Source organism: Papilio polytes, unplaced genomic scaffold (genome assembly GCF_000836215.1).
Source record: "Papilio polytes unplaced genomic scaffold, Ppol_1.0 DF823935.1, whole genome shotgun sequence".
In the NCBI taxonomy this organism is placed as follows: Eukaryota; Metazoa; Arthropoda; class Insecta; order Lepidoptera; family Papilionidae; genus Papilio; species Papilio polytes.
This window is the reverse complement of record NW_013525269.1, coordinates 2,466,019-2,481,155: the sequence shown is the minus strand read 5'-3', so window position 1 is coordinate 2,481,155 and position 15,137 is coordinate 2,466,019. Positions and strand designations below refer to the sequence as shown.

At 30.4% G+C, this 15,137-nt stretch overlaps 4 protein-coding genes and 1 long non-coding RNA gene across 5 annotated transcripts; 3 read left to right on the top strand and 2 right to left on the bottom strand.

Annotated features, from left to right (window-relative positions):
* Positions 1-771: 771 nt before the first annotated feature.
* LOC106101894 lies at positions 772-14,222 on the bottom strand. Its single transcript, XM_013281249.1, has 11 exons — positions 14,217-14,222; positions 4,812-4,823; positions 4,126-4,407; positions 3,950-4,000; positions 3,247-3,594; positions 2,943-3,008; positions 2,553-2,687; positions 2,313-2,420; positions 1,617-1,679; positions 1,177-1,287; positions 772-986 (listed from the first exon to the last, which is right to left on the bottom strand). The coding sequence occupies exons 3-11, from the start codon at positions 4,359-4,361 to the stop codon at positions 797-799; spliced, it is 1,308 nt and encodes a 435-aa protein (XP_013136703.1). The 5' UTR covers positions 4,362-4,407; positions 4,812-4,823; positions 14,217-14,222; the 3' UTR covers positions 772-796.
* On the bottom strand, positions 5,116-5,859 carry LOC106101898. Its single transcript, XR_001225543.1, has 2 exons — positions 5,596-5,859; positions 5,116-5,184 (listed from the first exon to the last, which is right to left on the bottom strand). It is a non-coding gene; the product is annotated as an uncharacterized LOC106101898 (long non-coding RNA).
* LOC106101893 lies at positions 6,202-9,870 on the top strand. The gene is made up of 7 exons (XM_013281248.1): positions 6,202-6,526; positions 6,656-7,070; positions 7,441-7,586; positions 7,995-8,137; positions 8,599-8,686; positions 9,070-9,287; positions 9,682-9,870. Exons 1-7 carry the CDS (start codon positions 6,311-6,313, stop codon positions 9,806-9,808), a joined length of 1,353 nt encoding a protein of 450 aa, XP_013136702.1. The 5' UTR covers positions 6,202-6,310; the 3' UTR covers positions 9,809-9,870.
* Positions 10,290-11,278, top strand: LOC106101897. The gene is made up of 3 exons (XM_013281251.1): positions 10,290-10,623; positions 10,719-10,782; positions 11,112-11,278. The coding sequence occupies exons 1-3, from the start codon at positions 10,417-10,419 to the stop codon at positions 11,186-11,188; spliced, it is 348 nt and encodes a 115-aa protein (XP_013136705.1). The 5' UTR covers positions 10,290-10,416; the 3' UTR covers positions 11,189-11,278.
* Positions 11,519-13,678, top strand: LOC106101895 (NADH dehydrogenase [ubiquinone] 1 alpha subcomplex subunit 8-like). The gene is made up of 4 exons (XM_013281250.1): positions 11,519-11,774; positions 12,118-12,293; positions 12,568-12,675; positions 13,306-13,678. Exons 1-4 carry the CDS (start codon positions 11,646-11,648, stop codon positions 13,421-13,423), a joined length of 531 nt encoding a protein of 176 aa, XP_013136704.1. The 5' UTR covers positions 11,519-11,645; the 3' UTR covers positions 13,424-13,678.
* Positions 14,223-15,137: the final 915 nt, after the last annotated feature.

Sequence of the window (15,137 nt, the reverse complement as noted above, 5' to 3'; positions counted from 1 at the left end):
TTACTCACTGATAACCTTTCTAATGATGAAAGAAGTTTTAAAATCGGCCCAGTAGTTTTAACGTGAATCGAATACATACAAAAATACAAATATTTCCTCTTTATTATATTAGTATAGACTTATATAAATCTTACTAATATTATCAATGCAAAAGTTTGTATGGATGTTAGAGTTTGTAGCTTAAACAGCTGAATGGATCTCAATGAAATTTGTCATAGATGTAGAGGATAGTCTGGAACACATAGGCTACTTACATTGTTTTTTATTCCACGCAAAGGAAGTCGCGGGCGAAAGGTAGTGCCTTAAAAATTATATGAAAAACATTGACATTTTCTTCAACGTTTGTTCAGAGTAATCTCCGAAACGATTTTACTGATTTTGTCATAACTTGTATAAGAAGGTAGCTTATATGTGCGAGAATAACTTACGCTATATTATTTATTTTAAGCTGAGGAAGTGTATTATTAAGTTAAGCTATTTAATAATATGCATAATACTACATAAAGTTTAAATATGGTAAATCCCAATAACACAATGTGTTGCTTTTACTAATGCTTAATTTCATTTTTTAACTAGCTTTCGCCAGCGACTCCATCTGCGTGGAATTAAAAAAAACGAAAGTGAATAGCCTATGTGTTCTTTCAGACTATCCTCTACATCTAAACCAAATTTTATCAAAATCTATTCCGCCGATTAGGCTACAAACTTTAACAAACATCCATCCATCCAAACATCTAAACTTTCACATTTATAATATTAGTAAGATTTTCTATAGTAACTAGTTACTTAATGTCTCTTACCTCATAGCTTTAGTACTTTTAACTGGTACACACAGCGCTTCATACATTTTACTCTTCATCTCTCTATCTCTGCTCCAGCTGCGGCCTCTAACTTTGTTCTGCTTTATATTGCTAGAATGTTCCTCATTCAACACATCGACACTACCTCCGCGTTCAAATTGTATGGATTTTGATTGATTTGCGAGTCTGTAATGGTATATTATTAAGGAGCTTACAAAATTAAAACAAGATAACCAATAAAGAAATTCAAATATTAACATTGACAAAAAGGGTTTTAATAATTAAGCGATTTTTCGTGCAAATTAGTTGAAATAAAAAGAATTTAGAATTTAATAGTTTTTTGAAATAGGTGTTTTAAATGTTTTAGATTACTTACATCTGTTCATTATAAGCAGCGAGAGATTCAGCCGCTGTAGGAGGTTGCCAATAAGAAATGTCCACATTTTCCCATGAATCGCAGATAGTCTCATTCAAATTAGTCGATGAACTAACAATCATTCAGAAATCGATTAAAACAGTAATTTAAAAAAAAATACATATATGAGTAAATATTTTTTTAGTTGTGTTTTGCCTATTTTTTTAATATACAAAAAATTGATAACATTTATATTAAAATAATGCAAATTACTATATTTTTGCACACACATTTCGGCAATAGAAACTTGCCTACACTACATTGTACTTAAAACCGGTTAATATATTTCCAGTCCAGTGATCGAAATCACTGGACTGGAAATATGTGAATTAACCATAAATTGCAAGCAATGAAAAGAGAAGAAACAGATGAAATATATAAAATGATATTATATTGCACACCTGCTTTTGACATCCGCATAGCAAGATGTTAAGGAATTTGCTCTTCGTGTCTTGTGCCCCTCACTTCAGTAAATTATAACATTAGTAATAAGTCACATAAGTCTTAGATTAATAAAGCCTACGTTTTACGACTATTAAAAGATAATTGAAAAAAAAAAAACAGTAGTACATGTTATAAGCAGTTAATCTGCAATCCTTTAGTTTATGCCGTTAACTAATTGTTAGGCAACATTCCATTGTTTAATAAGACCATACAATATGTAACATCCATACAAAAATATATTTTTAGAGAGAGTACGTAACATCCATACAAAAACATATTTTTAGAGAGAGTGATAAAGACAATACTATGTTTTTGGTCATAATAATATTCCTCTAACAGTTTAAGCAAACTAAAACTAATTTAAAACTTGGTGATTTTTTAACGCCAGGGTCCAGAAATACGCTTTTTATTAACAATTCCTCAACATTAGTAATAAATATATCCTATATTACTCACAGCCAACACCAAATTAAAATAATCTAATGGTGAAAGAATTTTTAACATCTGCCCGGTAGTTTTTATGTGAATCGAATACATACAAATCTTTCCTCTTAATAATATTATAGTATAGTATAGATTATCATGTCCATGGGATAACAAATGCAATGAAGTGATAATGAACATTTAAAAGCCTTATAAATTAAAACACATACCTTTTACTTTGAATTGGATAAGGATTGCTTGATTTAAATATATTATTAGTAAACTCTTTTCCAAATTGCTTATCCTCCGCACAATTCTGATTTAAATTGGAAGCATTACTGTGGAAAAGTATAAAAATTGTGTTGATCAATTAAGAACAAACATAATAATTATTTACAGAAATTATTGAAGGAAACATATTTTGTGTTAGTAATTATGATAAAAAATAACATTATATGTAAAATATTCACCTTTCAATGGTATTTTTAATGGTATTATCGATTTTTCTATATAATACTTTATTGTTGTTGAGCTCTGTTGCCTGCATTTCAAAATCCATCGCTTCGGGGAAATTATAATATGGTCGAGAAGTGGTAGTTTTAGTCCTAATATAAAAGAAATCAAAAATATATTGTTACTTTGTTATAATCTGAATCATTATGGTATACATATTGTAAGTCATACGTTTAATGTTTTTTAAACAACTTTTATACTCCATTTCAAATATCTTGATGGCTCAAGGTCATCCGTGTGCAGCACAACGCACTCCATTTACAATAATATTGTATTTAGTGTAGAAACTTCTATGATGATTCAAGCCTCTAAGATATTTGATAACCTCTATATATTAATCTACATACCTATCTTGTGTGGTGTTAAAATTACCCCTCATTCCTCCTTTTGGTACTTTCATAATCGTAATGTATCTGAAAAAAATAAGTTTGTATATTAAAAATGTAGTCTCCACTTATAAGCTTGGGAATACAATTACATATTAGTACAGATAATACATATAGTCAAATATAATAGCTCGGAACATTGATCTCTGCATAAAACTCAATTTCAGAGTTCAATTTGGATTAAAAGGATCCAGGGAAGGGATGACATTAAGTCATCAAAATATTTGAAAAGAAAGCTAATTAATAAAACATAGGGATAACTCACTTGTCTTCATATTTAGTTCTATTTGGATATAAACTGAATGCATATTCTTTGTGTTCACTTATATGCTCCAATAATGTATTAAGTTCTGCCGGAATTCCATCTAAAAGTTCTCTACTCTTCACTATTTGTTTTATATTGACCATAAATGAATATTCAACGTTTGTCAGTTTATCGAATTTTAAAGAGAAACGTATATCATCGTCTAGGAATTCCAGAATTTGTGAATAACAATTAATTATGTACTGCATAGGTACTGCATTTATGATATTCATCTTTTGATTGGCTATTTTGGTGCGTCTTTTTAATTTTTTTTCACTTAATTTTGCTTCTTTCTTCTTTGGTGGCATTCTGTTAAGCAATGAATTAGTTTTAACACATGTCAAACATTGCGACCATGATTTAACAGATTCCAAAAAAAAACTTAAAACAAGTAAATTAGGGTCTCATTTTCTTTATGAGATAAAAATATATTTAATTTTCGCATTTATAAGATTAGTATGACTAGCTCTTGTCCGCGACTTCGCCCACGTGAAATAATAAAAAATACAACCTCCAGTTACTCCCTAACATAGCTTTTAAATGAAAAAAGAATTTTTGAAATAGGTCCAGCAGTTTTTTGAGTTATTTCAATACATACAAAAATATAAATCTTTCCTCTTTATAATAGTATAGATGTGTGTTAGCAATGTAAGTTGTTACTTACTTAACAAACTTTAGTTTATTACTCTTAGGAATTTTCTCAATTTCCAGTTTTCTGAAATATATGAAAAATGGAATGACAAAACATTAAATATAGTTATAAATATTTGATTGAATTTTTAATAAATATAATCCAAATAAATCGATATAATGCATTAGCTAAATAGCATCAAAACTCACATTGTCGTTTTACTTTTACATACTGTGTTCAATGCAAAATTGTACTTAGTTTTATATATTGTCAATGCTTCCTTTATTGACAAATACAATGCAGTAAAACGTCCATCCAATTCTGGTGCACAATTCTGATTTAATATTGCTTCAATAAAATCAGACTCATCTACTGATATTGTAGGGAATTTTAAAGTAATTTGGTGATCATTTTTAATAAAATTTAGAGCACTTTGTAGCCACATTATTTTGACATCATTTGAGACTTGTTTAATAGCGTCTTCATTGCATCTAGAAGGAAAAAATAGATCTGATAAAAGACATTAAATACAATTTTGATTTTTTAATATTTCATGGATTCTTTTTAAATTATGTTAATTGTTGATTGATTGAGTCTTTAACAAAACAATTCTGTGACATTTATGTAAATAATTGTATCATACAATTTTGCCATTGGCACCATTTTGTTTTTTTTTTAATCTCAACTTATTTCTGTGTTAATTTGAATTACATTACAATGGACTGTACATTTTGGTTGTCTTTAGCATATTTGTGTGATGAGTTGCAATAAATTTTATTAACATTTAGTTTTGTCTTGCATAATTTGCATTTCAAAAATACAATAACTGATTTAGAACTTGTCCATTTATTAATAATTTAACAATTACTCCACATAAAGTAAAAAAAACACTTACTGTAATTTTTCACTTGAACCCATATTCACAGTATCTTCAACTGGCATCTTGTTTAAGTTTTTCTCTGATTCAATTAATTTCTTCTTAAATACTTCAAAAGAAATATGCATCTTTGATACAGTTTCCTGTCCTTTGTTTTCTAGTTTGGTTAATGGTGGTTTAATTGAATCTCCATTTTTTGAATGATTTGGTACATTACCTAAATTTGTATTTGAATACATTCTTGGATTCACTTCAATGACTTAAAGTACAAAAATCTGTATAATCATATTTTCTTATTTATTACATCTGCTATTTTTTCTTGTTTATATTTTTATTGCCTTATTTAGAACATTTTGATGATCAAAAGAAGAGAGTGTCCAGTATTGGATGTCTGCAGTAATGATAAAAAATCTAATTTATTATAAACAATAGAATAAAAAATATAAATCACTCTTAAATAACAAAGTTGTAACAAAATAAGTTAAATCAAATATATTGTGATTGAATGTAACAGACCTGTATATTGCAATTTAAACATTCCATAAAATGCAGTGTCAGGGATGTTTATTACAAAAAATAATGTCAATATGATTTACATTGATTGTAAGAAAGTGAAAAATAAAGAAACATTTCCTAATTGACCACTCTTTCCAACTGCTCAGCTTTCATCACATAAATTAGTGTAAATAATCTAATTCACAATCCACGGATGTGTCTTGGCGGTCAGCAAATTTTATTTAATGCAATATTTTCGCTCAAACATGACTAATATTCTATGTATTGAGGACTTTTAACTACTTACTTATTGAAAAAATCATGTGTCCATGGTGTATAATATGCAAACTATCAGTCGATCTTGAAATGGTTTTGCAATATTTTCCGTTAAAATTGGTCACAGTAGTAGTATGTGGTGTTATTATATTTTTGGTAGATTCAGATAACTTTTAAGCAACAACAGTTTTACAATACCCATATTACAGAATACCTTTAAGATTTAAAATTTAATTGCAAGGTAAAAGTAAAAAATAACTGCAAAAATTAACCAAAGTATATCACTTCATTTTGCTAATTTGATATTATTTTTTTACCACTCGAATTGTCAAAAAAATACCGCCCGCAAAAAGATAAAATCTGACCAAAGTGCTAACTAACGGTAAATAACCGTGTCAGAAGAACATTATTATTTCAATATAAAACATGGAGAATTAAATTTTAATTCTTTAGAGGAGAATCAAATCTAAACAGTAGCTAAAAATGAATATTAAAAGTGAGATCCTGATGCAACTTAAATGTTTTCCGTTTCCCTTTCGAGACATTTTAACTGACTCTGTGAGTAACCTACTTTTTGACACTAACATAATGTCAAATCAAAACAAATCAAATCTGTCAATATCAAAATGGGTTAATAGCTGTCAATCAATCCCATTGCATTTAATTTATTAAATTAAAAACAATCATGCTTATATTTTTTGCCATACTTGTGTAAATTATTAAATAAGGTTACTACCAAGTGTAAAATGTCGTTTGATATATCTTGGAGCGTAGACAAATATAAAGAAGACCACGAAAGCGAAGATCATTGGAATCTTCGGAAAGCTTTTATGGAGCGTTGGAAAAATGATTATCCTGAAGAAAGATTGGTTTGTTTGGGTCGAGTGTTTGCTAACATGGAATTTATGGGATGTAGATATCCAGCAGAAGTAATGTTAGAAGTTTCTAGACTAGCTACAGATGTAAGTAACATGCTACGATATGTTTGAAGGCAGTAAAATGTTTCGTTAACAAGTTTCCTTGAAATCATCAATACACAAAAACTGCTTGTTAAATTTATCCCTGGTCATTATATTATACATATTTTAAAGGTTGCTACCAACTATCGGAAATCAAGACAAAATAAGTTGAAAAGAACGTTTGTGTCAGCTTCTACGGCTGCAGAAGACAGAGCCCGAGGTATTAAACGTACAGGAGGAGTAATTGATGATGGGCCATCAACAAAATCAACAAAAATAAATTTTGTACCACAAGGTGAAGGCAATTCTAAAGAAACTGACTCAGAGGATGAAGCTCAGACAGTAAACGAACAAGATGATGACAAAAGCAAACATCAAAATGACAAAAAAAGCTCAGAGATCAATGATTCCAATGACTACCTTAAGGACATGTCCAGTATGCAGTGCTTGGATGTTACAAAATTCCATGAAGATATGTTTTACACTGATTTTGGTAAAATGGTGTTGCTAATTAGACCTTGGACAAGTAAATTATCTAATATACAAGGTTAGTAGCATTTAAAATTAAAATGAAATTTGTCTTGTATACACCATGTGTTTGCCATTTATGATGTAACTAGTCAAATATTGACTCCATTCATGTGGATAAAAAAAAGTAAGTAGCCTATGTGCTCTTCCAGACTATCCTCTATGTCTATGCCAAGTTTCATCTAGATCCATTCAGACATTTAAGCTACAAACTCTAACAAGCATCCATCCATCCATCCCTCTAAACTTTTGCATTTATAATATTAGTAAGATTTATATATATAAGCCTGTAAAACTAGATTTTTAGATGTATTTTTGCTAGCTTTATATTGGAATTCTCCACATGGAGACACATGTCTGTTGGTTATGTATTTCAGTTATTATTTTAGCTAGCTGTGGTGTGTGCCATGTGGATATGGTAAGCAGTTATAAAAACAATTGCTTCACATTGACAATGAATGGCAATCTTGTGGCACAAGCTACCGGGCCTTCTAAGGCTGAAGCTAGGAGTATTGTGGCAATGATAGCATGGAATGTAAGTATATATGTATGAAAAATAAAATTTTCTTTTTTATTATTGTTAATGTAAAATAACAAACAATTTGAAGTCCTTCATTATAAACTATTTACTTATAACTCTATATTGTTGTTATATTTATGATGTGTTTAGTATGCTAACATAAAAAAAACATATAGCTTTTTTATTATAGATTAGATTTATGTATTTTCAAATATTTTTTTTTTCTTTACAAATGTCTTATTTTAGTTTTTACTACAGAATGTCACCATCAACTTGCCCTTATCCCTCATGGAGGGTCGGCACAGTATGTGCTGCTTTTCCATACATCTATATCAGCCATCATATTTGAATACAATATCTTTTTACTACAGAATGTGTGGGGTTTTGTATGTATATATTATTAAAAGTATAATTATTTGTTAGAGGTTGAGGGAAAGTGTGGTGAGTGTGGTGGTGAAGGAGCAGTGGATAGCGCAGGGGGAGCGCGTGTCGCTGAGCGACGTGGGGGTTCGCCAGGCAAGTGAGGCCGTCTTCGGCACGCCTATCGCAAATAGCGTCGCTACTAAGTTAGTTTATCATTTGCTTTATTGTTACACTAGCTTTCGCCCGCCACTCCGTTTATTGGAATTTAATAAAAGAAAAATAAGTAGCCTATGTGATCTTCCAGACTATCCTCTGCATCTATGCCAAATTCCACTGAAATCCGTTCAACTGTTTAGGCTACAAACTCTAACAAAAATTCCATCTATCCATCCATCCATCTAAACTTTCGCACTTATAATATGAGTAGGATTTGACTTCTAGATATTGACTTTTAGACTATGCTTTAAGAAAAGCTTTGTCCATTAAATTAGTAACTGGAACAGAATTATTCTTAAATACAGTAGGCTAGAAGCGGTTATTAACACACATGTGACAATGTTTCCATGAGTACCATTTAATACAAATTTTAAGTATATATGATAATTTTGCTTTCTTTGTTGTTTAGTGGCAATTCAATAATATTAATTAAAATAAATGTTTATAGGATGATGAAGATGATGGGTTGGAAGGGCGGCGGACTGGGAGCCGACGCCCAGGGTATTGAGGAACCAATTAAACCCAACTTACAAATGGTATGAAACATCATTATTGTGTTATGCGAAAGTGAGTTACAGTGTTAGTCTGAGTCATCTCAGACTTATACCATCTAGATTTATGATATGCTCAAGAAATGCGACATTAAGAGTACCGAAAAGAATGTATATATAGTCATATGAATATAGAAGCGAGAGAGGTATACCAAGTACTCACCAAATAGGCTATGGCCTCTGTCTACCCTTGTTTATTTTATATATAGGGATAAATGTTTTACGGCGCCATCAGACATGAGATATATGCTCGGTCATTCGGGCCCAAGATCATTAGTGTTCACCTATCCTAATAAAGAAAAAAATTACCTTGTATTAATCCTGATACGGACTAAACAACCCTCTCTATGGTCTCTGTCTACCATTAGGTGAACCGTGCTGGTCTCGGCAGCGATAGTAGGGATGTCCGTCAGTTGCGACGCGCGGCGCAGGATCTGATGCGACGTTACATTGCCTCCGATACTTTCGACCTGGACCTGGTGTTCAGCAGTGAGTTTAGCAAAGAGGAACGCGCTGCGCTTCACCTCTGCGCACAGAAAGCAGGCCTCGCTTCTAAGAGTTATGGTCTAGATAAAGATAATGAAAGGTATGTTTAAAAAAATTGATGTGCAATGTAACTGTAAATTGTATAAACAAATAACATGTTAATGCAAATAAAAAGGGCTCGCCATGTTGTGAAAAATGTGATTAATTAATTTACTCACATTTTATATTTGACAACTATGTAATAAAGAATTCAATTGAAGCGCCCCTAAGCCAGGATTTTTAAATATTTGTTTAAGCTATAACTGTTAAATATTTGGAACTAGAGAATCTATGCAGCATAAGGGCTACGTCTTCCATATTTTTTTAATTAAAAATCACTTCCATACTAAGTACTAAAACAAACAGCTCGACTATTAAATTAATTTTTGTGTTTCGCAGATGTTTAGTTAAAAACGATGTTGGCAAAAAGTATATTGTGTATTTTTTTATTACAGATTCCTAGTTGTACGAAAGAAGTTGGACCCATTTTCCTTAGTGCGTGCGGTAGTTCAAAAAGGCGGCGTCACACCGAAATATCAAGTTTTTATACCTATCGGGCTTGATAGACGAAGAAAAAGATAAAATACACATAGTGTGTAATTATTATTAAAAAACAAATAAAAATAAGTAAATCTATTAAAATAATATTGTCGTTTTTATTAGTCATTCCTGGTTTTAATACTTTTTAACTAAAGTGGAAACATAGCTCAGATTCATGTTGCTATTTTAGTAAAAATATAATGGTCACTACTTTTTGGATATTTCTAACTATACCACATTTGAGTTTAAATCCCAGTCGTAATATATTTGAATTTGAATGAATGACACACATGAAATGAGGATTTAACAAAGTTTGTTCATACTGAATTGTCTTTTTTATGTTTTTCATACATTTTTAGAATACACCACAGATTTCCCTGGTTATTTGAGTGAATTCAAGTTTCTAAACTCTGAAATTACTGGAAAGTATGTCTATATGTATGCAAACCACATAAAGCTTGGTATGCCATCCAGGTTTCAGATAACCATCTTATGTATTTGTGTTCTTTTATTTGATACGGGTGTCGATTTTATCTCATTTGTAATAGGGGATCAATCGAACCTGTTAGTATAAAAAGGGGCAAAACCCAAAAGAGATCACAATTGTTCACAAGTTGTAGCATTAGTCAGTCGTGTTTGAATTTCCTAAAATGAGTTCCAAATATTCAGTAGCATTTGCTCTTATTTTACTTTTTTGTGTATTAGTTAAAAGTTCGTTTATAAAGCCGAATAATGTACCAAGAGTTGGTAGAAGCAACGAAGCAGATGGAATGTTTGACCAGGGCGCTATGGGTTACGTTATTAAAACGATCCCAAATAAAAATATACCTCGGATGGGTAGACGAAATTTTGATTCGGTTGGTACAAATGACCATATGAATCAATGTTAGTCCTGAGTACTTCCTAGAAAAAAAAATAATGTTCATTTAAAATTATTTATTTCTGTTCGCAGGCAAATAGGTTCGATATTCCAAAGTTCTATCAGTTGCCAACGGAATCGTTTGAACTCTATGAAGGTAAGAAATCAGACAGAATTTTAGCACACCATCCCAATTCTTTAGTCTTTCTACCAATCGGCTGTGGGTAGTTTTTAGATCTCTTTATCTTCATTAAACTAACTAAACATGGCGACTTAATGCAACCTGGTTTTAGTGCCCTTTGTAGATCTTACTTCTGTAATTTCACATTTACAACCAGAAAGCTGTCGAAGCTAGGCACATGTTCTAGCTTCAACTTTCATCTTATCTAACCCTACTCTCAGATTAAAACGGCGGGTGTGTTGAATCCTTTCTATTTGAAATATTTGTAGTTGCTGAATGTTTGTGAATAACATGTTTTTTTTTAGATGGTGATCAATCCAAATACTCTCAGGAGACTCCATTAGAAGCTGCATTTAACAATCATTTAGAAAACATGAAGTAATATAGGAAAACATGCAAGATCCATTTGAGTACATGTTTGACTTAAAAAGCAAAAAAATAATGTTTGTGTTCTCTTAATAAAATAATTTTGTGCAAGAGTATGATTTTTATTTAAATAACGGTTTCCATTACGTTTCAAACAGATTTCAAACAGTTTCATTAATTTAATTTGTTTTAATAATTCTGCAAGTAGAGAAATGTATTTATCATTAAAAATGTCAATGTCAAACACTATAACCCACCAATTTCGAAATGATCAGTACATTTGACAGTAAATATGTAGCTTCTTTTTCTTTCATTAAGGTTTATTGAATAGTCTGTTTCACTCTACCCTTTTTCGATGGGACGTTTGATATAATTGCTAACTTTTCGAAGTTCTCCTATTGTATTTTTCAGAATCTTAAATTCTTTACAAAATTTCAAGTAAAACCAAAGCTATAAATTTAATAAATTGAAAAATGGTGGTAACGAACAATGTTGTTTTGCCGGAAGATTCTGAATTGACTGTAGAAGAGGTCAATTTATCGACTGCGACTTTGAGAGCTGGCTCTTTTCATTTAGGAAAATATTGTGAAAACCAAAACAATGTTAGTATTTTAGTGTTTTAATTCATTGTATCGTATCATTTATTTTATTGTCAAAACATGATGCATAACGTTTATCTTATACATTTGATTGCATAACAATGTACTAAGTAGGTTATGTTTTCAATATTTAAAAAATTGACAATACATTTTTGTATCAGTTACAATTTACGAATATTTTTGTTGAGTGCTTAAGAGGTCGTTTTTAAAAAACAATCGTCTCAAAATTAAGATAAGGTTGATTATTATGGTTGTAAATAAATTTCAGTATAAAGGGAATTATTAAAATTACATTTGTTCAGAATTTACAGTCAGTGAAATGACGTGTCTTTTTAATTTGTTTTAGGAGTTTATGCTCTGTCGTTTTGAGGAAAAAGATCCAAGAAAATGTATTAATGAAGGAAAGGCTGTTACGGCTTGTACATTGGAGTTTTTCCGAAAAGTGAAAAAAACCTGTTTGGCTGAGTTTAATCAATATGCAAACTGCATTGACAAAAGCTCTGGAGAGTATAGTTTCAGATAGTAAGTTCTTAATTAAATATTCATCAGATTAGTAAATTTCTCTATAATTGCATTAACGCTTTTGTGGCACCCTTAGTCATATTTATGTCAGGTATTTTTAAATGTCTTTATTTACCTAGCGCTGTACAAATCTAGTGATTAAATTAGACCAATTTCCCAATTATAGATTGATCTTAATATTGGAAAAAGACTTTAGTGCTGATAATAATAAAATAGTAAACTGTCAGTTTTTTTTATGTATTTTGTTCTTTTAAGTAATCTTGTTGGTTTACAGTTGCCGCAAAACCCAGGATGTGTATGACAAGTGCATTTTGGAGAATTTGAACTTGGAGCGTCCTCCATTTGGCTACTTCTGTGAAGTGCGGGTTCATGATACCAAGAGGTATTACTTATATACTCTACCCAAGCATATAAAAATCCTCTTTCCTGGGGAGCTTTTACCACCTTCATTACAAGAGGGTTTATCCCATATTTTTCCATATTATGAGAGTTTTATATTGGTCACCCTATACAGTACTGTATTTTAATTGACTAAAAAATATGAACATTATGTTAATGTTTAAAGGCAAAGTTATAGACATCAATTAGCTTACTTAATTTCATTGTAATTTAGCTTTGTAATGAAATATTGTCAACTAGCTGTTGCCAATTGTAGAGGAATTACAATTCCTTTCAGACGATATTTAAAAAATCTTTATTAGTACCTATATGTTCTAGATTATGTCTACATCTTGTTCTGGAGAAACATAGTAATGAACATCTATCCATCTAAACTTTAGTATTTACAATATTAGTTTTAAACAATTAATATAATTGTTTCTAGAGATATAAATTTAAAAACTGCACTAGAGACCTCGTCAGGAATGCGCGCGAATACACCAATTGTCCTAATGACATTGTCATCTGTCAGTTAGAGATGTGACGTTTATGCCGATAATCTAGTGTTGCGTCAATTCTGCAGCGCGGTACTATTTTGCTTCTTAACTTTAGTAAGGTAGTTGTTTTATTCCAGACCAAAGCCAGCAGTGGAGGAGAAGGCAGTTTACCCCGATGCTACTCCAGCGCTGCCGGTGGAAACGGAGAAGAAACCCGCGCGCTTCGGCTCTCGCTTCTACTGGATGACCGAATAATTATTGCTTAGAACATTTACCGCATCATTTAAAGTAAAACATTAGGAAGTGCATATTTATTGAAAATTTATATTCAATTTACTTTGCTTTTAGTCATTATACTTTTTTTGATTTTTTTGCAATTTGTTCATAAGGATAATAGTGTTAAGTCGAATCCTTTTTTTAAATTATATTGAACAGCAATACTTTTCTAATGTGATATCTTAAATGATTTAGTTGTAAAAATCATGTAGACTAATAAAATGTTGAAATTTAGTTGTACTTTTATTATTCCTAGAGTGATACCATGGTAGGATTTTTCAAAAGGTAAAAGGTAAAGATTTTAAGCGTTTTAAATAAGTCAAATTGTGATTTACCAACTTTGTACCTAAATGATACTCAACATGAATTGCAAAGAATTTAACAGTTTACATTGAGAACAGGCTAAGGTAAGGTGCACCGAGTCTACGGGGGTAGGATAAGGTGGGGGAGATGATGAAGGTAAGGTTTAATAAATAAAATCACATATCGATATTGTATATGTCAACAGATTTATTGTATTATTTACATGTTTCCAATGACAAAATACTTATATCAGTCTTCGCCCACAAACCGACCATCTGAATAGGAATAAGGTTGTCCACCTCGGAAGCAAATAATAAAATGGTTGGCCTATGGTTCTCATTTATATCTAAACATTTAAATTTCATATTTTACATACATAGATCTACTTTTTCCAAGTCAAGAAATGCTACCTACCACGTTTTATCTATTTATTGTAATATTTTTAAACAATTCATCAATTAATCTTGACTCAGATAAAGCAAATATAAATCTTATAAATGAAAAGAATCTGAGCAAAATAATATCTTATAAGAGATAGTTGTGAAATATTTATTTGAAATAATATACAAAAATAGATTTATTAAATAATAGATATTCAATTAAACTTTATAAATGATACAAATTCTAAACCCAAATTATATTTATTTGGGATTTAAAAATAGAAGGAATATTATTTTACTTACTAAGAGGTTAATTGATTGCTTTGAATAATATGTAATTGATATTTTAATATTACATTTAATAAAGAAAATAAAAATTGACTAGTAATATATGGCCTAATTGTAAATGTGATATATGATAAATCCTAAAAAGGAATGCAAAAAACCTAAATTCGTTTACATAATTCTAAATTATCAACTCTTTAATACGCCATTAAATTAATTAATTTTGCATTCAGAAATAAAGTGTACTCTCAAATCTGTCCGAAGTTGGCAACAGATTGCATTGAAATATCTATTTCTTTTCATCTAACAACTTCATACTATGTTAATCTCGCTCACTCCATAAAGAGCAAAAACAAACTTCAGACACATCTGTGGAGTAAATTAAAAATAATACAATTACTAAAGTGTTTTGTTTACAATGACAATAATAAATTAGATATGGTGAAATACAGGCAGTAGCATAATATTGTCTTAACGTGTTATTTATGATACAGCTAAATACTAATTTATTTTCTACACCCAAAATGTCTTTTTAAGGAAAGCAGTCTATATTATGAATGTGGTCAACTTAAACGAAAAATATGGCATTACGATTTACCTAACATTATCATAGCTTCGTATGTCTGAATAGCTATAGTTGAATTCAATGGAGATGAGAAATTATGTTTTCATATTTACTTGGAAAAAGATGTAATTTATTGTCTATGGATTTTATTTGGATCCTT

Coding starts and splice junctions, on each gene's coding strand:
- LOC106101895 (XM_013281250.1), top strand. CDS start 11,646: ATGGTGGTAACGAACAATGTTGTTTTGCCGGAAGATTCTGAATTGACT. Junction 11,775..12,117: donor ATTGTGAAAACCAAAACAAT/GTTAGTATTTTA, acceptor AATTTGTTTTAG/GAGTTTATGCTCTGTCGTTT. Junction 12,676..13,305: donor CGGGTTCATGATACCAAGAG/GTATTACTTATA, acceptor GTTTTATTCCAG/ACCAAAGCCAGCAGTGGAGG.
- LOC106101893 (XM_013281248.1), top strand. CDS start 6,311: ATGTCGTTTGATATATCTTGGAGCGTAGACAAATATAAAGAAGACCAC. Junction 7,587..7,994: donor TGGCAATGATAGCATGGAAT/GTAAGTATATAT, acceptor ATTATTTGTTAG/AGGTTGAGGGAAAGTGTGGT. Junction 9,288..9,681: donor CTAGATAAAGATAATGAAAG/GTATGTTTAAAA, acceptor TTTTTATTACAG/ATTCCTAGTTGTACGAAAGA.
- LOC106101897 (XM_013281251.1), top strand. CDS start 10,417: ATGAGTTCCAAATATTCAGTAGCATTTGCTCTTATTTTACTTTTTTGT. Junction 10,624..10,718: donor GTAGACGAAATTTTGATTCG/GTTGGTACAAAT, acceptor TTCTGTTCGCAG/GCAAATAGGTTCGATATTCC. Junction 10,783..11,111: donor ATCGTTTGAACTCTATGAAG/GTAAGAAATCAG, acceptor GTTTTTTTTTAG/ATGGTGATCAATCCAAATAC.
- LOC106101894 (XM_013281249.1), bottom strand. CDS start 4,361: ATGTGGCTACAAAGTGCTCTAAATTTTATTAAAAATGATCACCAAATT. Junction 4,001..4,125: donor TGTAAAAGTAAAACGACAAT/GTGAGTTTTGAT, acceptor CATATATTTCAG/AAAACTGGAAATTGAGAAAA. Junction 1,680..2,312: donor TATCCAATTCAAAGTAAAAG/GTATGTGTTTTA, acceptor AATTTACTGAAG/TGAGGGGCACAAGACACGAA.